General features: G+C 39.6%; 1 protein-coding gene across 2 annotated transcripts; it reads right to left on the reverse strand.

Moving 5' to 3' along the window:
• Nucleotides 1–506: 506 nt before the first annotated feature.
• LOC124134401 lies at nt 507–24,371 on the reverse strand. 2 transcript variants are annotated; one of them, XM_046499186.2, is made up of 7 exons: nt 24,306–24,371; nt 9,661–9,799; nt 5,191–5,298; nt 3,072–4,370; nt 2,279–2,358; nt 2,051–2,157; nt 507–1,075 (listed from the first exon to the last, which is right to left on the reverse strand). In XM_046499186.2, the coding sequence occupies exons 2-7, from the start codon at nt 9,767–9,769 to the stop codon at nt 871–873; spliced, it is 1,908 nt and encodes a 635-aa protein (XP_046355142.2). In that variant the 5' UTR covers nt 9,770–9,799; nt 24,306–24,371; the 3' UTR covers nt 507–870. The 2 variants fall into 2 exon arrangements, with proteins under 2 accessions (XP_046355142.2, XP_046355140.2); XM_046499184.2 differs by lacking the exons at nt 507–1,075; nt 2,051–2,157 and having other exon boundaries at nt 2,356–2,409.
• Nucleotides 24,372–25,322: the final 951 nt, after the last annotated feature.

Consider the following 25,322-nt stretch of genomic DNA (forward strand, 5'->3'; position numbering starts at 1 on the left):
TGTATTTGCGACTTAAAAAGAAGTTTCGTGTTTGCATCTTAAAAATATAAACAAAAGTATAAAACATATTTAGGGTCACGATAATTCGTTATCATACATTTCGATATGATTATATACAAAATCAACTTTGACAAAAAATATTCTTGAATACTAGGAGACGGCTGAGAGAAGCGAAAGAATACACGCAAGTATCCAAAATGGCACTTTTTTGCGAATGAAACAGTCTCGATTGACGTTTGCTGGTTGGTTGCTTGTTTAACGCCGCACTCAGCAATATTCAAGCTTTTTGACGGCGGTCTGTAAGAAATCGAGTCTCGACCAGACAATCCAGTGATTGACACCATGAGCATCTATCCACGCATTTGGGATAAATGACATGCTCCAACCAAGTCAGTGAGTCTGACCACCCGAACCCGTTAGTGGCCTCTTAAGCTCGAACTCTACAATGCGAATAGCGTTAGACAAGTCCAAAATGCTTCCTATGATTCAATACAAAAACAAGGATATGAAAGAAATTGCAGTTTTATTGACAACAAAATGAAAATAAAGAAGAATATACCATATATGTGATTGCGTACGTGCGTGTGTAGTTCAGTTATAATTCGGTGTTCCAACTTCATATTTGAGGGAAGCTTAAAGTGATGTAACCAGAGTGATCTTGCCACTTTGTGAAATTTATATACTTGCAACGGGAATTGGGTGAGTAAGCCGACAGGGATCAAAAGATGGACACAAGTTAATTAATCATATATATTCAAGAAGGTGAGAATAGCATGTACATGGATATATTAAAACGTATTGTATTTGATATACACGTTCGTACTGCTTTAAAATATTTGTTCGATTTTCTGATCCTTCCTTTCGTTAAGACTAGATCTCCACAGTCTTGAGAATTCTATTGCAGCAGTCACATAGATGTATTTTCTGAATCAATCTCACAATGTCCAACCGCTTACTCTCTTCCTTGGTGAAGTAGAGCAACACGTGGTGGATGGTCCTTCCCTTGGCGCTGAGTGCCTTCAAGAAATTCTTCACTCTTTCCACATTGTTGTCACAACCAGGGACTTGAACGTTCCTTCAACATATAGCAGTATTCTGACAGATCTATACAGAGAAACTTACCCTTGTGTCTTTTCATATCAAATATATAAGCACGAGTAGATAATTTACAACTCCGAGGTTTGCCGGGGAAGTATAAATTTTTATCGACGAGTTGTGATATATTTTATATCCAAAGACACAAGGAAGAAATTCTATTTATCATCCAAAATAGTTTTCCCAATCATTTCACTTTGAAAACAGCAATAACCAGTGTCCAGAGACTACAAAGTACAGCTATAGTTGCAGAGATATTAGTGATGTCATATGATTGTGACGTCATGGCCAATCTTAGTGATGCAATTTCATAGTAGTCGTATCTTCTAGGAGATATCACTTCATCTCACCCAAGTGATGTCTCCCGTCGAAGCTGTTTTGGACGATAAACCACTATATCAGTCATAAAGAACATGTAAGATATTATTTTGACTTTGTGTTGATTGATATAAAAAATGAACAAAGGGCATTTGATGTGACTTCTTTTTGTCTGTTTCGTGTTATTTAATTTTCACGGAATTGTCTTTTTACTATCACGATTCACTGTGACACTCAATTTCAGTTATACTGATAAGTATGTCATTGTTTCATCTAGTGACCTATTATTCGTCGATCTTCACATAAAAACAGCTCGACTTTCATGACGAGAACACCTGGTATCATTACTATTTGATAGTGATTCATAAACATATGCTCATGATATAGTCGGAATCGTACAATCAACTCTGCTTTATGCAGAGATTTCTATTGGATATGGAAGGGTTTTGTCGCTTTATTAACACCTTCATGGATAAGAAATGATGAAGAAACACGAACTGGCTATGTTGTGGATCAGATTGGACCATCTGAACCACAACATCCTGTGATGTTAAGAAAATGCATTACAAATAACACGCAGCAAATATGACAATATCACCTGGCCACGTAGCATGCTATTGTTACCCATACAACTTACCACATCTGTTCTAACTGCCAATGCTCATATCCCAGATACTCAGCTCCCAGCCCATAGGCGGTTGGCATTTTGCTACGAGGATGCGATGACATCTCAAAGATTATTTGCTGGAAATAAAAAAACAACATCTCGTATCATTTCACTAACAACCGATTTCGTCAAATACACATATTACACTAAGACCATTTGCTATCAATAATCGGAAGACCATTACAATTGTTATATTACCTCTTTCGTCCTGTTGTTCTGTCCGCCTTCCGTGGAATCCAGCAGATACCCGACTGGAGTTGTACAAGGCCCATCGGGATCTAGAAAACATCAATACATCAATTTATTTTCGTTCCCATTTCCTATAAATCCTGCAACGAAACTTAGGCTTTGTACGTTATACACCTTGAATGCAATGTAATCTGCGTCAGACTGCAAAAAATGGTTCAGAAATTTTTTGAGATATAAACTGTCTGCAAACATTCAGCATGGAAACATCATCAGTGCCTAGACAGTCTTCAGCACCCCGTGCTTGTCGTAAGATGCGACTAATGGGATCGGGTGGTCAGGCTCTCTGACTTGGTTGATGCATGCTATCGTATCCCAATTGTGTAGATCGATGCTCATGATGTCAAATCCTGGATTGTCTGGTCCAGACTCAAGTATTTAAGACCGCCGTCATATAGCTGGAATATTGCTGAGTGCAGCGTTTAACAACATACAAAAAGTGCATGGAAAGTACATCATCAGCAATTGAGTCTTAACCCCAGTAACCTCATACCTGTACGCCTGGATTTCACCAAAGAGTTACCTGTCAAGACTGTCTAGTGTGGCTGGGATCATGTCTAGTGTGGCTGGAACACTGTCTAGTGTGACTGGAATACTGTCTAGTGTGGCTGTTATCCCAATGCCAATCGCATCCCGTTGCCTTCAATACTTTATTGCATCAGGCATTTTGTGTTGTTGCAACTATACACACACTGGTATTAACACATATCCTATTTTGAATGTTGTCCTATGAACGACTACTCACCTGCATCTACCTCCTTTGGGTTTGCAGGTGTTGGTCCAGACACACGAGCTTCGCTTCTTCCAACATCCTCGGCTCCCGTATGTTTCCCAGCTGTTTGTTGTTGGTCCAGTCCGCCTCCCGTTTGGCCTTCCCGGAGCTGCACTGTCTTACTTCTGCATTCTTGACCTTGTTCCGGAGTGCCATCTCTCACTCTTTCCTTGCTCTTTTCACTAGCACTTTCCGGTGTAGTCACAGGTTTGTGTTGTCGGGCTGCTTCACTACCTGTATTGGGGTCTTCTCTCGGATGTACAACCTCTAGTTCCTGTTGTCGCCTTATTTCATCTCCAATACTTCCTTCCCTGGCCACCGTGCTACCTTTCTGTGGGTCCCCAGTTCCTTCTTGTCTAAGGCCACCATCCTCCCTTCCCGACCCAGGCCCGTCTATTGTATTCCTTCGGTCGCCTTCCGGTATCTGGTGTCGACCTGCTCTGTCCCTCAACCCTCTTCCAGTTCTATCAGATGTAGCTCCAGTTCTCGCCCCATCTTCAGCACACGTGAGTGTTTGGGTAGTTTTCGGGACGCTCATGCCCTGTGCAGCCAGAGTTCTCTGTTCTTGTTCAAGGTTTTCATATGGCCCTTCTACCCCATGACTTCCCGGTGAACTTATTTGCACAGACACGCGTTCATCCTCTCGACACTGGTTTTTATTTTGCAGCTTCTCTGAACGGTCTGCAGCTTTACTTATCTGTATACTCTCGGCTACCGTCAATCTCTTCTGTATTGTTCCGGAGCTGGCTTCCATTCGTGTGTCCCGTATATTAGTCAGTTCAACCCCAAGCTCTTGTTTCTGGGTTGTACTTTTCTGTCTAGACTCTCGTTCTGGATTTACATCACAGGTACCTCGAGCTTCTGCCCTATTTTCACCAGTTTGGTCTTTCTTCTCAGGTCTTCGTTTGGTTTTCGCAGATTCACCATTGATACCTGTTTGGTCCAGATTTGGTTGTGGTACGTTGATTGTGTCTATTTCCTCTGCAACCGCACTGGTATTTCTCTCTGCATCTGCTGGTCCAATAATTGGATGTGGTACATTGATTGTGACTATTGCCTCTGTGACCGCACTGGTATTTCTCTCCGTGTCTACTTGTTCCTTTTTTGGCTGTGGTACGTTGAATGGGACTAATCTCTTCCTTGATGTTTCACCACAAGGACCAGTTTTCAGCCTACTCGGAGAAGAAGTGCGATCATCTAGATCCCCATAAGGGTTTCCAGTATAAGAATCACCTTGTCCTGAGTCGTCTGAGTTCTCTGCTTGAGCTTCACCTAGTTGTAGAAGGACATATTAAGTTGTCCATAATGGTTATCACCATGCTCTTTTACACTATTCAAGATTTGCCCTCTTACTTTGGTGTACTTCAATATTGCTGATACGGCGGTGAGCAAATATCACTCACTCACACACTTTCATTGTAATGTTTTCTTTATTTTAATTTATTGCAGAACCATGCATCACTTTTAAAGTTTGTATACAAATGACCGCCTCCGTTGTGTAATGGTTGGAGAGTCTGCCTAGTGAGCGCAAGGTCGGTGGATTGATTCAGGGCCGAGTCATACCAAAAGACCATAAAATATGTCACTTGTCAACCTGTCTGGTGCTTAGCATTTAGGGGTTAAAACAAGGACTGGCCGGCTCTGAGTCAGTATACTGTGTCTGAGTGGGGTATGGTTTCTCCACACACACACGCACACACACGCACACACACACACACACACACACACACACACACACACACACACACACACACACACACACACACACACACACACACACACACACACACACACACACACACACACACACACACACACACACACACACACACACACACACACACACACACACACAGAGAGTCCACTAATCTTGAACGCTCCTCAGGACATGCGATGCACTTTAAACAAGTATGGCAGAAATCACATGATGTTTAATGTGTAGTGAGTGAGTTGAAAGGTAACGTCTCATCAGCATTGTTTCAGCCATATCGCGGCGAGAACAAGTTGATATATACTCCAGTGAGTCGCGAGTTGTTTATGTAGAGGGTTGGGGAAGATCAATACATATTTGAACTACAGTAGCAGTGATTACCTGGTTTAACCGTTAGCCAGTCTTCTGTTCTGTTGGAACTTCTAAACTGTTCTGGTCTTGGTGGCAATGAGACATCAGGAGGCAAATCACATCTTACCTCCTCTTGCCCTGATAATGCAATACATGGCATCTAGACATATATAGTTAAACTTCTAATTTAACTAATCCCATTAAGGAAAGCTGCAAATGCAACGGTATAAATATATACATATAACTGAAAATTACTAATTATAATGACATTAATATTACTTAACAAATTGATCAATCTGTTACTATATAGATATCATTAATCTTTTAATTTCACTAATCCCCTTAAAGAAAATACACTTACAGGGAAAAATCAAATGCGATCATATAAATGTATTCATAACTGAAAAGTAATAATTATAATTATATTATTATGACTAAACAAATTGATCGATCTGTTATTTACAGACGAAATAGCCGGTATATTGATGAATGCAGGGCAAATCAACAAACAAATCTAACGGTAAACAACCGCTTGTCATGGCAGTCCATGCTTCGTGTCGTCTTAGTGTGTACGGAGGTAAACAACCGCTTGTCATGGCAGTCCATGCTTCGTGTCGTCTTAGTGTGTACTGAGGTAAACAACCGCTTGTCATGGCAGTCCATGCTTCGTGTCGTCTTAGTGTGTACTGAGGTGAACAACCGCTTGTCATGGCAGTCCATGCTTCGTGTCGTCTTAGTGTGTACTGAGGTAAACAACCGCTTGTCATGGCAGTCCATGCTTCGTGTCGTCTTAGTGTGTACTGAGGTAAACAACCGCTTGTCATGGCAGTCCATGCTTCGTGTCGTCTTAGTGTGTACTGAGGTAAACAACCGCTTGTCATGGCAGTCCATGCTTCGTGTCGTCTTAGTGTGTACTGAGGTAAACAACCGCTTGTCATGGCAGTCCATGCTTCGTGTCGTCTTAGTGTGTACTGAGGTAAACAACCGCTTGTCATGGCAGTCCATGCTTCGTGTCGTCTTAGTGTGTACTGAGGTAAACAACCGCTTGTCATGGCAGTCCATGCTTCGTGTCGTCTTAGTGTGTACTGAGGTAAACAACCGCTTGTCATGGCAGTCCATGCTTCGTGTCGTCTTAGTGTGTACTGAGGTAAACAACCGCTTGTCATGGCAGTCCATGCTTCGTGTCGTCTTAGTGTGTACTGAGGTAAACAACCGCTTGTCATGGCAGTCCATGCTTCGTGTCGTCTTAGTGTGTACTGAGGTAAACAACCGCTTGTCATGGCAGTCCATGCTTCGTGTCGTCTTAGTGTGTACTGAGGTAAACAACCGCTTGTCATGGCAGTCCATGCTTCGTGTCGTCTTAGTGTGTACTGAGGTAAACAACCGCTTGTCATGGCAGTCCATGCTTCGTGTCGTCTTAGTGTGTACTGAGGTAAACAACCGCTTGTCATGGCAGTCCATGCTTCGTGTCGTCTTAGTGTGTACTGAGGTAAACAACCGCTTGTCATGGCAGTCCATGCTTCGTGTCGTCTTAGTGTGTACTGAGGTAAACAACCGCTTGTCATGGCAGTCCATGCTTCGTGTCGTCTTAGTGTGTACTGAGGTAAACAAAAGTCTCACGTCAGACCGCTGTACAACTCTTATTGGGAATATATAATAACCCCACACTTCAGCACAGGTTGTGTCAGGGAATATATAATAACCTCACACTTCAGCACTGGTTGTGTCAGGGAATATATAATAACCTCACACTTCAGCACTGGTTGTGTCAGGGAATATATAATAACCTCACACTTCAGCACAGGTTGTGTCAGGGAATATATAATAACCTCACACTTCAGCACTGGTTGTGTCAGGGAATATATCATAACCTCACACTTCAGGACAGGTTGTGTCAGGGAATATATAATAACCTCACACTTCAGCACTGGTTGTGTCAGGGAATATATAATAACCTCACACTTCAGGACAGGTTGTGTCAGGGAATATATAATAACCTCACACTTCAGGACAGGTTGTGTCAGGGAATATATAATAACCTCACACTTCAGCACTGGTTGTGTCAGGGAATATATAATAACCTCACACTTCAGCACAGGTTGTGTCAGGGAATATATAATAACCCCACACTTCAGCACAGGTTGTGTCAGGGAATATATAATAACCTCACACTTCAGCACAGGTTGTGTCAGGGAATATATAATAACCTCACACTTCAGCACAGGTTGTGTCAGGGAATATATAATAACCCCACACTTCAGCACTGGTTGTGTCAGGGAATATATAATAACCTCACACTTCAGCACTGGTTGTGTCAGGGAATATATAATAACCTCACACTTCAGCACTGGTTGTGTCTGGGAATATATAATAACCCCACACTTCAGCACTGGTTGTGTCAGGGAATATATAATAACCCCACTCTTCAGCACTGGTTGTGTCAGGGAATATATAATAACCCCACACTTCAGCACAGGTTGTGTCAGGGAATATATAATAACCTCACACTTCAGCACTGGTTGTGTCAGGGAATATATAATAACCCCACACTTCAGCACAGGTTGTGTCAGGGAATATATAATAACCTCACACTTCAGCACAGGTTGTGTCAGGGAATATATAATAACCTCACACTTCAGCACTGGTTGTGTCAGGGAATATATAATAACCTCACACTTCAGCACTGGTTGTGTCAGGGAATATATAATAACCTCACACTTCAGCACAGGTTGTGTCAGGGAATATATAATAACCCCACACTTCAGCACTGGTTGTGTCAGGGAATATATAATAACCTCACACTTCAGCACAGGTTGTGTCAGGGAATATATAATAACCTCACAATTCAGCACAGGTTGTGTCAGGGAATATATAATAACCTCACACTTCAGCACAGGTTGTGTCAGGGAATATATAATAACCCCACACTTCAGCACTGGTTGTGTCAGGGAATATATAATAACCTCACACTTCAGCACTGGTTGTGTCAGGGAATATATAATAACCTCACACTTCAGCACAGGTTGTGTCAGGGAATATATAATAACCTCACACTTCAGCACAGGTTGTGTCAGGGAATATATAATAACCCCACACTTCAGCACTGGTTGTGTCAGGGAATATATAATAACCCCACACTTCAGCACTGGTTGTGTCAGGGAATATATAATAACCCCACACTTCAGCACTGGTTGTGTCAGGGAATATATAATAACCCCACACTTCAGCACTGGTTGTGTCTGGGAATATATAATAACCTCACACTTCAGCACTGGTTGTGTCAGGGAATATATAATAACCCCACACTTCAGCACTGGTTGTGTCAGGGAATATATAATAACCTCACACTTCAGGACAGGTTGTGTCAGGACTTCCTGGCAAGAATGTAAATGGAAATTACTAAACGCCCATGTTGTCCATCTTCAGCCCAATATACCACTGATTGGAGGTGAACAGGTTGGAGGCAAATGTAACTTGATATCAAAGTCGTTTGTTAAAGCGACAAATGAGAACATTATCACTCAGTTAAGTCAAACCTTTTCATTCATGACTGATAAAAATAATCACTTGTTGTGGGATACCCATAGGTTCACACACTGCATTTATTTTTCGGATAATAATATTATATTTAATTTCTATCCCCGGAACAAAAACTTACACGGTAGTGTTTCAAGCCGTGACCAGAACCTATGATAACACATTTCAAACATGTTGCCAATCATTTGTAATAATTATTTATCTAAAACAATCGGCCGCTACAAAGTCCGTGGTTTCACCGGACAGACACATGGATGAGCATATATATATACACAGTTAAACAAAGGTTGGGTGGGAGGGGAGTATTGGAGAATGATAGAATGGAGGTAAACCTACTTTGTTTTGAAATTCAGGTAGTCACGGTTCCAAATTAAAATATAAAGTTTTTAATCTACGGGCTACCTCAAATTTCAAAATAAGAGGTTTATCTCCTAATTCAGTAATGTTTGGTTATCAAGTTTCAGCTGTTCAGCCGGAGTGAAATGTTATGATTGTTATGGTGTTTCTGATGTCCAGGAACACTTAACTTTACTCCATTGAACTCGATTGTTTTGAAGTTGTTTGATCAAGGTTACAACATTCAAGGCCTCGGTAAAGCTTCCAAAAGGTTTTATGGTAGACATGTGGAGGACATTTCCAAATTTGACGCATCAGTGACAAAAAATGATGTCCGATGCAATTCAATACCATATGTTCCCATGCTTTTTTTTCAGGTGAACAATTGACATGCCTTTGCATGTGTTTGTGACGGGTGCCACCGATGGGGTAGAATACGCTCACCTTTTCGCGAACATCTGGTAAATTACTATTTGATAGGGATTCATAAACACATGCTCATGATATAGTCGAAATTGTACAATCGACTCTTTATGCTTTATGCAGAGATTTTATTGTTTTTATATTGCATTTTTTATTGGATTTTATTTTAATCGCTTTATTTATTATAATTGTTACATGTCTGACCTTGGCGCTGGGCAGCTGGAGGTTGTGCCGCATCCTCCTCTGTACCATCAGCCTGGGGCTCTTCCTCTAGGTCCTCCCCACTCAGTGTGTCCACGTTAACATCAGACATCGCGTGCTACTGTGGCAACTATGTCACGCACTGCAAATAAACACATCGAGGTCGACTTAATTGTTTATTAGTTTGATCAAACATGCATGTGAAGCGAAGTGCCTACTGACTCGCGATATCCATTACATATCGCTGGGGTTACCTTTCCCCAGATATAATGTGCACACAGCATTATTCCATCTATATGACAGCGGTCTGTAGCTAATCGAATCTGGACCAGACAAACCAGTGATTGATATCATGCGCATCGGTCAAAGCAACTGAGATACGATGACATGAATCAACCAAGTCAGCGAGTCTGACCACCCGATCCCGTTAGTCGCCTTTACGGCAGTATATAAGCAAAAGTTCAAATAAAAGATACCGAGAAACTTGCATGTGGCGTGTTCATTAATCGTCTACCGTTTCCGGGTCGGGGGAGCATGCAAGGTGAAACGGATTAAATAATACGACAATTAAATCGTGTAAGTCCAATTATTTCATATTAGTGGTGATTACTATGTAGTGATTTGTGATTATTCTTTATGTGACAGGCGAAATATTTCACAATTTACTGCAATTGTTTTGAAACGAAAGATTATCAGCTGACTACCCCTGTCTGTGACGTCACATTTGTGTGTTCGAAGCACCGACTGTTTGAAATCGCCCACCCTCTTTACGTTGCCTTATGCTAAATCAATTCAGCAGGTTAAATATTAAGTAAACATGGTAAATATTTACATCAATGCCAGGGTCTAACCAGTCTCGATTATCCGCCGAAACAGATTCTAGTGACATTCGTCTCCATTCGGATCTTTCCGTAACCTACAAGAAGCCTCTCGACATTCGTGACCAACTCGTGTTATTCCGGGACAAGCCGAGTCTTCTTGCAGGTTACGGAAAGGGGTGAGTGTTGACGAATGGCCTCTCGACGGCCGCCATAAGTCGACATTGAAATAGCGCAAGTCAATCCAAATGTGCGTTAGGGTATAGGTAATTCGATAAATATAATCCCGAGTATTTAGATTAATTATGGCAATATGCGTTTGTTTAAAATATGTGGAGAAATGTAGATTGTCAGTTCCACGCCACATTGTATACAAAATTGTGTTATACAAATTGATGTAGTAACTCTTAGGGCCATGTTGGCTGATCGATTCAAAAGTAAACGTGCGCCTGTTTACATTCAGGAAACGGCTCACATGATTGTAACATCTGCTCATTTCACCTGTAACTAGACTTAGCTTTCCAAACTACATTCAGTTTAAAATCCATTTGATAATACAGTAAACTACGGTTATAACGAACTCAAAGGGACTACTATTTTTAGTTCGTTATAACCGTAGTTCGTTATAAGCATACATACAGCATAACTACAGCGAATAGTCGGGGCTAAAAAGTAAGTTCGTTATATCCGTCAGTTCGTTATAAGCGTGTTCGTTATAACCGTAGTTTACTGTATACTAAGAGTTGTAATATACTAATAATGTATTAAAATAAAATAATCGCCGATTTCAAAACACATTTCTTTTGTAACACATCAAGATGGCTTATGCCTCAGTCAAAAATCATACATTCATACATTAGGTTCATAAAATATATTTATGTTGTACTAAAATATTAGAATTTGCAAAATGGACATGTAACTACAGAGATAGCAGAATTTGCTCAGGTCATTCATATGTTTTCACGCTTAGACATGTGTACCAAATGATAGTATTTGTTTATAAATATGCCCTATGACTGTTTCAGGCATTGCTCTGGGCTATGTATGTAACGTAACATAATCACGACAGCTAGCACTGACATATATGGGGACCATCCACGTTTCCATAATTAGTGATTAAACAATGATGCTTATGTTTGCTTTATTAGCCTCTTAACGTTTGGATTTGTGTGGATGGATTTTAAATATGGAAATCAGTAGATGTGAATGGACTTATGGATGTAGGAATTGGATGGTATTTCGAACACTGGAAGTATTGACAAACGAATTTTATAATGATGCCAGTTCCCAATTTATGATGTCCCTACAATCGCCGGATGATCTCAACCCTGATTTTTTTCGCCAACAGATTTTCGAATCATTTTGAAAACGTTAGAAAATACACCCCACAAATGTATGTTCTTGAAACGTTTTCCCAAACGCTTTTGAAACCACAAAGAAACGTTTTAACAATGATTATTTAAGTTTTCATAATGTTTCTCGCCAATGTGTTTCAAAACGTTTTGAAAAGTTTAACGTAAAAGAAACTCCATAAATTTATGTTTTTCGAACGCTTTTTTCGAACGTTTTTGTAACTATGGAAACGTTTTCCAAAGGTTTTAACAGGGTTTCTGTGTTATCTGAGTTTCATTATGGATTGGAAGGACACTATTTCCTATTTGTGAACATATGGGGAAAATCACTCTTTAATATGTGTGGATACCATGGGCAAAATCACTCCTTCCTATTTGTGAACATATGGGGAAAATCACTCTTTACTATGTGTGGATACCATGGGCAAAATCACTCTTTACTATGTGTGGACATATGGGGAAAATCACTCTTTACTATGTGTTGATACCATGGGCAAAATCACTCCTTCCTATTTGTGAACATATGGCGAAAATCACTCTTTACTATGTGTGGATACCATGGGCAAAATCACTCCTTCCTATTTGTGAACATATGGGGAAAATCACTCTTTACTATGTGTGGATACCATGGGCAAAATCACTCCTTCCTATTTGTGAACATATGGGGAAAATCACTCTTTACTATGTGTGGATACCATGTGCAAAATCACTCCTTCCTATTTGTGAACATATGGGGAAAATCACTCTTTACTATGTGTGGATATCATGGGCAAAATCACTCCTTCCTATTTGTGAACATATGGGCAAAATCACTCTTTACTATGTGTGGATACCATGGGCAAAATCACTCCTTCCTATTTGTGAACATATGGGGAAAATCACTCTTTACTATGTGTGGATACCATGGGCAAAATCACTCCTTCCTATTTGTGAACATATGGGGAAAATCACTCTTTACTATGTGTGGATACCATGGGCAAAATCACTCTTCACTATTTGTGAACACATGGGGAAAATCACTCTTTAATATGTGTGGATACCATGGGCAAAATCACTCCTTCCTATTTGTGAACATATGGGGAAAATCACTCTTTACTATATGTTGATACCATGGGCAAAATCACTCCTTCCTATTTGTGAACATATGGGGAAAATCACTCTTTACTATATGTTGATACCATGGGCAAATCACTCCTTCCTATTTGTGAACATATGGGGAAAATCACTCTTTACTATGTGTTGATACCATGGGCAAAATCACTCTTTACTATTTGTGAACATATGGGGAAAATCACTCTTTACTATGTGTTGATACCATGGGCAAAATCACTCCTTCCTATTTGTGAACATATGGGGAAAATCACTCTTTACTATGTGTTGATACCATGGACAAAATCACTCCTTCCTATTTGTGAACATATGGGGAAAATCACTCTTTACTATGTGTGGATACCATGTGCAAAATCACTCCTTCCTATTTGTGAACATATGGGGAAAATCACTCTTTACTATGTGTGGACATTATGGGGAAACTCACTCTTTACTATGTGTGGATACCATGGGCAAAATCACTCCTTTCTATTTGTGAACATATGGGGAAAATCACTCTTTACTATGTGTGGATACCATGGGCAAAATCACTCCTTCCTATTTGTGAACATATGGGGAAAATCACTCTTTACTATGTGTGGATACCATGGGCAAAATCACTCCTTCCTATTTGTGAACAAATGGGGAAAATCACTCTTTACTATGTGTGGATACCATGGGCAAAATCACTCCTTCCTATTTGTGAACATATGGGGAAACTCACTCTTTACTATGTGTGGACATTATGGGTAAACTCACTCTTTACTATGTGTGGATACCATGGGCAAAATCACTCCTTCCTATTTGTGAACATATGGGGAAAATCACTCTTTACTATGTGTGGATACCATGGGCAAAATCACTCTTTACTATTTGTGAACATATGGGGAAAATCACTCTTTACTATGTGTGGACATTATGGGGAAAATCACTCTTTACTATGTGTGGATACCATGGGCAAAATCACTCTTTACTATTTGTGAACATATGGGGAAAATCACTCTTTACTATGTGTGGATACCATGGGCAAAATCACTCCTTCCTATTTGTGAACATATGGGGAAAATCACTCTTTACTATGTGTGGATACCATGGGCAAAATCACTCCTTCCTATTTGTGAACATATGGGGAAAATCACTCTTTACTATGTGTGGATACCATGGGCAAAATCACTCTTTACTATTTGTGAACATATGGGGAAAATCACTCTTTACTATGTGTGGATACCATGGGCAAAATCACTCTTTACTATTTGTGAACATATGGGGAAAATCACTCTTTACTATGTGTGGATACCATGGGCAAAATCACTCTTTACTATGTGTGGATACCATGGGCAAAATCACTCCTTCCTATTTGTGAACATATGGGGAAAATCACTCTTTACTATGTGTGGATACCATGGGCAAAATCACTCCTTCCTTTTTGTGAACATATGGGCAAAATCACTCTTTACTATGTGTGGATACCATGGGCAAAATCACTCCTTCCTATTTGTGAACATATGGGGAACATCACTCTTTACTATGTGTGGATACCATGGGCAAAATCACTCCTTCCTATTTGTGAACATATGGGGAAAATCACTCTTTACTATGTGTTGATACCATGGACAAAATCACTCCTTCCTATTTGTGAACATATGGGGAAAATCACTCTTTACTATGTGTGGATACCATGTGCAAAATCACTCCTTCCTATTTGTGAACATATGGGGAAAATCACTCTTTACTATGTGTGGACATTATGGGGAAACTCACTCTTTACTATGTGTGGATACCATGGGCAAAATCACTCCTTCCTATTTGTGAACATATGGGGAAAATCACTCTTTACTATGTGTGGATACCATGGGCAAAATCACTCCTTCCTATTTGTGAACATATGGGTAAAAATCACTCTTTACTATGTGTGGACATTATGGGGAAACTCACTCTTTACTATGTGTGGATACCATGGGCAAAATCACTCCTTCCTATTTGTGAACATATGGGGAAAATCACTCTTTACTATGTGTTGATACCATGGGCAAAATCACTCCTTTCTATTTGTGAACATATGGGGAAAATCACTCTTTACTATGTGTGGATACCATGGGCAAAATCACTCCTTCCTATTTGTGAACATATGGGCAAAATCACTCTTTACTACGTGAGGATACCATGGGCAAAATCACTCTTTACTATTTGTGAACATATGGGGAAAATCACTCTTTACTATGTGTGGATACCATGGGCAAAATCACTCTTTACTATTTGTGAACATATGGGGAAAATCACTCTTTACTATGTGTGGATACCATGGGCAAAATCACTCTTTACTATGTGTGGATACCATGGGCAAAATCACTCCTTCCTATTTGTGAACATATGGGGAAAATCACTCTTTACTATGTGTGGATACCATGGGCAAAATCACTCCTTCCTATTTGTGAACATATGGGGAAAATCACTCTTTACTATGTGTGGATACCATGGGCAAAATCACTCCTTCCTTTTTGTGAACATATGGGCAAAATCACTCTTTACTATGTGTGGATACCATGGGCAAAATCACTCCTTCCTATTTGTGAACATATGGGGAACATCACTCTTTACTATGTGTGGATACCATGGGCAAAATCACTCCTTCCTATTTGTGAACATATGGGGAAAATCACTCTTTACTATGTGTTGATACCATGGACAAAATCACTCCTTCCTATTTGTGAACATATGGGGAAAATCACTCTTTACTATGTGTGGATACCATGTGCAAAATCACTCCTTCCTATTTGTGAACATATGGGGAAAATCACTCTTTACTATGTGTGGACATTATGGGGAAACTCACTCTTTACTATGTGTGGATACCATGGGCAAAATCACTCCTTCCTATTTGTGAACATATGGGGAAAATCACTCTTTACTATGTGTGGATACCATGGGCAAAATCACTCCTTCCTATTTGTGAACATATGGGTAAAAATCACTCTTTACTATGTGTGGACATTATGGGGAAACTCACTCTTTACTATGTGTGGATACCATGGGCAAAATCACTCCTTCCTATTTGTGAACATATGGGGAAAATCACTCTTTACTATGTGTTGATACCATGGGCAAAATCACTCCTTTCTATTTGTGAACATATGGGGAAAATCACTCTTTACTATGTGTGGATACCATGGGCAAAATCACTCCTTCCTATTTGTGAACATATGGGGAAAATCACTCTTTACTACGTGTGGATACCATGGGCAAAATCACTCTTTACTATTTGTGAACATATGGGGAAAATCACTCTTTACTATGTGTGGATACCATGGGCAAAATCACTCTTTACTATTTGTGAACATATGGGGAAAATCACTCTTTACTATGTGTGGATACCATGGGCAAAATCACTCTTTACTATGTGTGGATACCATGGGCAAAATCACTCCTTCCTATTTGTGAACATATGGGGAAAATCACTCTTTACTATGTGTGGATACCATGGGCAAAATCACTCCTTCCTATTTGTGAACATATGGGCAAAATCACTCTTTACTATGTGTGGATACCATGGGCAAAATCACTCCTTCCTATTTGTGAACATATGGGGAACATCACTCTTTACTATGTGTGGATACCATGGGCAAAATCACTCCTTCCTATTTGTGAACATATGGGGAAAATCACTCTTTACTATGTGTTGATACCATGGACAAAATCACTCCTTCCTATTTGTGAACATATGGGGAAAATCACTCTTTACTATGTGTGGACATTATGGGGAAACTCACTCTTTACTATGTGTGGATACCATGGGCAAAATCACTCCTTCCTATTTGTGAACATATGGGGAAAATCACTCTTTACTATGTGTGGATACCATGGGCAAAATCACTCCTTCCTATTTGTGAACATATGGGTAAAAATCACTCTTTACTATGTGTGGACATTATGGGGAAACTCACTCTTTACTATGTGTGGATACCATGGGCAAAATCACTCCTTCCTATTTGTGAACATATGGGGAAAATCACTCTTTACTATGTGTGGATACCATGGGCAAAATCACTCCTTCCTATTTGTGAACATATGGGTAAAAATCACTCTTTACTATGTGTGGACATTATGGGGAAACTCACTCTTTACTATGTGTGGATACCATGGGCAAAATCACTCCTTTCTATTTGTGAACATATGGGGAAAATCACTCTTTACTATGTGTGGATACCATGGGCAAAATCACTCCTTCCTATTTGTGAACATATGGGGAAAATCACTCTTTACTATGTGTGGATACCATGGGCAAAATCACTCCTTCCTATTTGTGAACAAATGGGGAAAATCACTCTTTACTATGTGTGGATACCATGGGCAAAATCACTCCTTCCTATTTGTGAACATATGGGGAAACTCACTCTTTACTATGTGTGGACATTATGGGGAAACTCACTCTTTACTATGTGTGGATACCATGGGCAAAATCACTCTTTACTATTTGTGAACATATGGGGAAAATCACTCTTTACTATGTGTGGATACCATGGGCAAAATCACTCTTTACTATTTGTGAACATATGGGGAAAATCACTCTTTACTATGTGTGGACATTATGGGGAAAATCACTCTTTACTATGTGTGGATACCATGGGCAAAATCACTCTTTACTATTTGTGAACATATGGGGAAAATCACTCTTTACTATGTGTGGATACCATGGGCAAAATCACTCCTTCCTATTTGTGAACATATGGGGAAAATCACTCTTTACTATGTGTGGATACCATGGGCAAAATCACTCCTTCCTATTTGTGAACATATGGGGAAAATCACTCTTTACTATGTGTGGATACCATGGGCAAAATCACTCTTTACTATTTGTGAACATATGGGGAAAATCACTCTTTACTATGTGTGGATACCATGGGCAAAATCACTCTTTACTATTTGTGAACATATGGGGAAAATCACTCTTTACTATGTGTGGATACCATGGGCAAAATCACTCTTTACTATGTGTGGATACCATGGGCAAAATCACTCCTTCCTATTTGTGAACATATGGGGAAAATCACTCTTTACTATGTGTGGATACCATGGGCAAAATCACTCCTTCCTTTTTGTGAACATATGGGCAAAATCACTCTTTACTATGTGTGGATACCATGGGCAAAATCACTCCTTCCTATTTGTGAACATATGGGGAACATCACTCTTTACTATGTGTGGATACCATGGGCAAAATCACTCCTTCCTATTTGTGAACATATGGGGAAAATCACTCTTTACTATGTGTTGATACCATGGACAAAATCACTCCTTCCTATTTGTGAACATATGGGGAAAATCACTCTTTACTATGTGTGGATACCATGTGCAAAATCACTCCTTCCTATTTGTGAACATATGGGGAAAATCACTCTTTACTATGTGTGGACATTATGGGGAAACTCACTCTTTACTATGTGTGGATACCATGGGCAAAATCACTCCTTCCTATTTGTGAACATATGGGGAAAATCACTCTTTACTATGTGTGGATACCATGGGCAAAATCACTCCTTCCTATTTGTGAACATATGGGTAAAAATCACTCTTTACTATGTGTGGACATTATGGGGAAACTCACTCTTTACTATGTGTGGATACCATGGGCAAAATCACTCCTTCCTATTTGTGAACATATGGGGAAAATCACTCTTTACTATGTGTTGATACCATGGGCAAAATCACTCCTTCCTATTTGTGAACATATGGGGAAAATCACTCTTTACTATGTGTGGATACCATGGGCAAAATCACTCCTTCCTATTTGTGAACATATGGGCAAAATCACTCTTTACTACGTGTGGATACCATGGGCAAAATCACTCTTTACTATTTGTGAACATATGGGGAAAATCACTCTTTACTATGTGTGGATACCATGGGCAAAATCACTCTTTACTATTTGTGAACATATGGGGAAAATCACTCTTTACTATGTGTGGATACCATGGGCAAAATCACTCTTTACTATGTGTGGATACCATGGGCAAAATCACTCCTTCCTATTTGTGAACATATGGGGAAAATCACTCTTTACTATGTGTGGATACCATGGGCAAAATCACTCCTTCCTATTTGTGAACATATGGGGAAAATCACTCTTTACTATGTGTGGATACCATGGGCAAAATCACTCCTTCCTTTTTGTGAACATATGGGCAAAATCACTCTTTACTATGTGTGGATACCATGGGCAAAATCACTCCTTCCTATTTGTGAACATATGGGGAACATCACTCTTTACTATGTGTGGATACCATGGACAAAATCACTCCTTCCTATTTGTGAACATATGGGGAAAATCACTCTTTACTATGTGTGGATACCATGTGCAAAATCACTCCTTCCTATTTGTGAACATATGGGGAAAATCACTCTTTACTATGTGTGGACATTATGGGGAAACTCACTCTTTACTATGTGTGGATACCATGGGCAAAATCACTCCTTCCTATTTGTGAACATATGGGGAAAATCACTCTTTACTATGTGTGGATACCATGGGCAAAATCACTCCTTCCTATTTGTGAACATATGGGTAAAAATCACTCTTTACTATGTGTGGACATTATGGGGAAACTCACTCTTTACTATGTGTGGATACCATGGGCAAAATCACTCCTTCCTATTTGTGAACATATGGGGAAAATCACTCTTTACTATGTGTTGATACCATGGGCAAAATCACTCCTTCCTATTTGTGAACATATGGGGAAAATCACTCTTTACTATGTGTGGATACCATGGGCAAAATCACTCCTTCCTATTTGTGAACATATGGGGAAAATCACTCTTTACTATGTGTTGATACCATGGGCAAAATCACTCCTTTCTATTTGTGAACATATGGGGAAAATCACTCTTTACTATGTGTGGATACCATGGGCAAAATCACTCTTTACTATGTGTGGATACCATGGGCAAAATCACTCCTTCCTATTTGTGAACATATGGGGAAAATCACTCTTTACTATGTGTGGATACCATGGGCAAAATCACTCCTTCCTATTTGTGAACATATGGGGAAAATCACTCTTTACTATGTGTGGATACCATGGGCAAAATCACTCCTTCCTTTTTGTGAACATATGGGCAAAATCACTCTTTACTATGTGTGGATACCATGGGCAAAATCACTCCTTCCTATTTGTGAACATATGGGGAACATCACTCTTTACTATGTGTGGATACCATGGACAAAATCACTCCTTCCTATTTGTGAACATATGGGGAAAATCACTCTTTACTATGTGTGGATACCATGTGCAAAATCACTCCTTCCTATTTGTGAACATATGGGGAAAATCACTCTTTACTATGTGTGGACATTATGGGGAAACTCACTCTTTACTATGTGTGGATACCATGGGCAAAATCACTCCTTCCTATTTGTGAACATATGGGGAAAATCACTCTTTACTATGTGTGGATACCGTGGGCAAAATCACTCCTTCCTATTTGTGAACATATGGGTAAAAATCACTCTTTACTATGTGTGGACATTATGGGGAAACTCACTCTTTACTATGTGTGGATACCATGGGCAAAATCACTCCTTCCTATTTGTGAACATATGGGGAAAATCACTCTTTACTATGTGTTGATACCATGGGCAAAATCACTCCTTTCTATTTGTGAACATATGGGGAAAATCACTCTTTACTATGTGTGGATACCATGGGCAAAATCACTCCTTCCTATTTGTGAACATATGGGGAAAATCACTCTTTACTACGTGTGGATACCATGGGCAAAATCACTCTTTACTATTTGTGAACATATGGGGAAAATCACTCTTTACTATGTGTGGATACCATGGGCAAAATCACTCTTTACTATTTGTGAACATATGGGGAAAATCACTCTTTACTATGTGTGGATACCATGGGCAAAATCACTCCTTACTATGTGTGGATACCATGGGCAAAATCACTCCTTCCTATTTGTGAACATATGGGGAAAATCACTCTTTACTATGTGTGGATACCATGGGCAAAATCACTCCTTCCTATTTGTGAACATATGGGCAAAATCACTCTTTACTATGTGTGGATACCATGGGCAAAATCACTCCTTCCTATTTGTGAACATATGGGGAACATCACTCTTTACTATGTGTGGATACCATGGGCAAAATCACTCCTTCCTATTTGTGAACATATGGGGAAAATCACTCTTTACTATGTGTTGATACCATGGACAAAATCACTCCTTCCTATTTGTGAACATATGGGGAAAATCACTCTTTACTATGTGTGGACATTATGGGGAAACTCACTCTTTACTATGTGTGGATACCATGGGCAAAATCACTCCTTCCTATTTGTGAACATATGGGGAAAATCACTCTTTACTATGTGTGGATACCATGGGCAAAATCACTCCTTCCTATTTGTGAACATATGGGTAAAAATCACTCTTTACTATGTGTGGACATTATGGGGAAACTCACTCTTTACTATGTGTGGATACCATGGGCAAAATCACTCCTTCCTATTTGTGAACATATGGGGAAAATCACTCTTTACTATGTGTGGATACCATGGGCAAAATCACTCCTTTCTATTTGTGAACATATGGGGAAAATCACTCTTTACTATGTGTGGATACCATGGGCAAAATCACTCCTTCCTATTTGTGAACATATGGGGAAAATCACTCTTTACTATGTGTGGATACCATGGGCAAAATCACTCCTTCCTATTTGTGAACAAATGGGGAAAATCACTCTTTACTATGTGTGGATACCATGGGCAAAATCACTCCTTCCTATTTGTGAACATATGGGGAAACTCACTCTTTACTATGTGTGGACATTATGGGGAAACTCACTCTTTACTATGTGTGGATACCATGGGCAAAATCACTCCTTCCTATTTGTGAACATATGGGGAAAATCACTCTTTACTATGTGTGGATACCATCGGCAAAATCACTCTTTACTATTTGTGAACATATGGGGAAAATCACTCTTTACTATGTGTGGACATTATGGGGAAACTCACTCTTTACTATGTGTGGATACCATGGGCAAAATCACTCTTTACTATTTGTGAACATATGGGGAAAATCACTCTTTACTATGTGTGGATACCATGGGCAAAATCACTCCTTCCTATTTGTGAACATATGGGCAAAATCACTCTTTACTATTTGTGAACATATGGGGAAAATCACTCTTTACTATGTGTGGATACCATGGGCAAAATCACTCTTTACTATGTGTGGATACCATGGGCAAAATCACTCCTTCCTATTTGTGAACATATGGGGAAAATCACTCTTTACTATGTGTGGATACCATGGGCAAAATCACTCCTTCCTATTTGTGAACATATGGGCAAAATCACTCTTTACTATGTGTGGATACCATGGGCAAAATCACTCCTTCCTATTTGTGAACATATGGGGAACATCACTCTTTACTATGTGTGGATACCATGGGCAAAATCACTCCTTCCTATTTGTGAACATATGGGGAAAATCACTCTTTACTATGTGTTGATACCATGGACAAAATCACTCCTTCCTATTTGTGAACATATGGGGAAAATCACTCTTTACTATGTGTGGATACCATGGGCAAAATCACTCTTTACTATGTGTGGATACCATGGGCAAAATCACTCCTTCCTATTTGTGAACATATGGGGAAAATCACTCTTTACTATGTTTGGATACCATGGGCAAAATCCCTCTTTCCTATTTGTGAACATATGGGGAAAATCACTCTTTACTATGTGTGGATACCATGGGAAAATCACTCCTTCCTATTTGTGAACATATGGGGAAAATCACTCTTTACTATGTGTGGATACCATGGGCAAAATCATTCCCTTCCTATTTGTGAAGATATGGGGAAAATCACTCTTTACTATGTGTTGATACCATGGACAAAATCACTCCTTCCTATTTGTGAACATATGGGGAAAATCACTCTTTACTATGTGTGGATACCATGGGCAAAATCACTCTTTACTATGTGTGGATACCATGGGCAAAATCACTCTTTACTATTTGTGAACATATGGGGAAAATCACTCTTTACTATGTGTGGATACCATGGGCAAAATCACTCCTTCCTATTTGTGAACATATGGGAAAAATCACTCTTTACTATGTGTTGATACCATGGGCAAAATCACTCCTTCCTATTTGTGAACATATGGGGAAAATCACTCTTTACTATGTGTGGATACCATGGGCAAAATCACTCCTTCCTATTTGTGAACATATGGGGAAAATCACTCTTTACTATGTGTGGATACCATGGGCAAAATCACTCTTTACTATTTGTGAACATATGGGGAAAATCACTCTTTACTATGTGTGGATACCATGGGCAAAATCACTCCTTCCTATTTTTGAACATATGGGGAAAATCACTCTTTACTATGTGTGGATACCATGGGCAAAATCACTCTTTACTATTTGTGGGTATTATGGGGGAAATTACTATTTCTTATTTGTGAACATTATTGGGAAACTCACTCTTTACTATGTGTGGACATTATGGGGAAACTCACTCTTTACTATGTGTGGACATTATGGGGAAACTCACTCTTTACTATCTGTGGACATTTTGGGGAAAATCACTATTTCCGATTTGTGAACATCAAGAGACATGCCATGATTGTTTTGTACTGCATAGTACATCTGCTTGACCTTACGGCACACAACAGTGTAGACAGGGGGCGTGGTCTGTGTGCATTGCGTGGTTATAACTTCCGGGTTATAGAACTACCTTTTACTTTTGAGTACAGTGCAATTTCCTTCCAAAGGTACAAAACACTTTAATATGTAATTGCTACATATTCCATAAAGATCATACACAACAACACAAAGGATGGGACTGTAGGGCGTGGCTACCTCTCTAGTTCCGGTCTAGATGTTGCCATGGAACATTGTATAGTATAATTTCTAACAGGTAGATATTGATCATTCATTGAATTGGTCGGGTAGCCTAGTGGTTAAAGCGTTAGCTCGTCACGCCAAAGACCCGGGTTCGATTCCCGACATGGGTACAATGTGTGAAGCCCATTTCTGGTGTCCCCCGCCGTGATATTGCTGGAATATTGCTAAAAGCGGCGTAAAACCTCACTCACTCAATCACTCATTCATTGTAGGATTACTTAATAGTCAGGCTGGTGTATGAGGGACTTGTTTCAAGCTCGCCCCGAGCCTAAGCGTAGGGCTGCGTTCGCCTGCCTCAAACCTGTATCGACCTCACCAGGCACACATGTTGTGTCGTTCATTGATAAGAATCAGAAATAAAAATATATTTCCTGGCGTATGAACAACTAAAATGGATACAGGACTATTGCAGATCAATAGAAAAGGTTGTAGTAAAATTGACTCGTCTACTTACGAAAATGTAGGTCTACCGCTTTTAAAGAATGCAAATGTCTGCCAGTGTTTTAAATCGAAAGTAGGAATATTAATTACTCTAACTGGGTCAATGTCAAGGCTGATGGTTGAAAGGCGGAGGGGAACACATTCCTTCGTTCAGCTCGAGAGACCTTCATTGAGATATCGTGTGATTTATGTTACCACTTATACAGTATGGCATTGGTGATTGTTTTTCAAGTGCGATAGAGTTTGCCTTGAAGAGATTGTAGTGTGTAAATGTATTGGTATTATATATATCAAGTGTCCCCCGTCGTGAGTGCTTCAAGTCTTGTGATCTCTACTCACTCAGTCGTTTGATGACGTCAGTGAACAATCACACTCTCCCAGACAGGTAGTCACAACATGGCAATCTGGCAGCCAATGTGACTTTAAATTTTAACCCACTCGCAGGCAGGTCACAAGAGCTTATTGATATTCGTAATCCGCGACATGTTATTTCACCTCGTGAACAGGTGCGTCGGTCGAATATATCTTCAACTATATATATAAAAAATGTACTCACACACAACAGGTGTATGCAAATGTATATACCCTGTGCTAACAAAAATGGATTTGTTTAAAACAGTTTCATTTATTCTTTTAAAACAAATTTTGAAAATTTGCAAGTTTTTATCCTACACCAAACTAAGATAATTTTATTAAACAATGTCTTCATTTTTAAAACTGCTTCAGACCCGTGAATATTCCGGGGTAGAATAGGTCTTCAGCAACCCATGCTTGCCGTAAAAGGTGACTTGGTTGATGTATGTCATCGATCCCAATTGCGTGGATCGATGCTCATGATATTAATCACTGGATTGTCTGGTCCAGACCCGATTATTTACAGACCGCCGTCATATAGCTGGAATATTGCTGAGTGCGGCGTTAAACAACAAACCAACCAACCAACTAAAACTGCTCTAAAGCACAATTAATTCTTTGTCCAGAATGCAAAGATATTTTGTATGCAGAACAGAGAGGCAACACTTCTTTCATT

This window comes from Haliotis rufescens, unplaced genomic scaffold, assembly GCF_023055435.1.
Source record: "Haliotis rufescens isolate VD_foot unplaced genomic scaffold, xgHalRufe1.0.p SCAF_35, whole genome shotgun sequence".
Classification (NCBI taxonomy): Eukaryota; Metazoa; Mollusca; class Gastropoda; order Lepetellida; family Haliotidae; genus Haliotis; species Haliotis rufescens.

Bases quoted from the DNA above. Each gene is read 5' to 3' on its own strand.
- LOC124134401 (XM_046499186.2), bottom strand. From the start codon at position 9,769: ATGTCTGATGTTAACGTGGACACACTGAGTGGGGAGGACCTAGAGGAA. The intron at 5,299-9,660 runs GTCAGACATGTA...TTGCATTATCAG, and splicing joins TCCAGCTGCCCAGCGCCAAG to GGCAAGAGGAGGTAAGATGT. The intron at 2,158-2,278 runs GTAATATAACAA...TTTTATTTCCAG, and splicing joins AGAACAACAGGACGAAAGAG to CAAATAATCTTTGAGATGTC.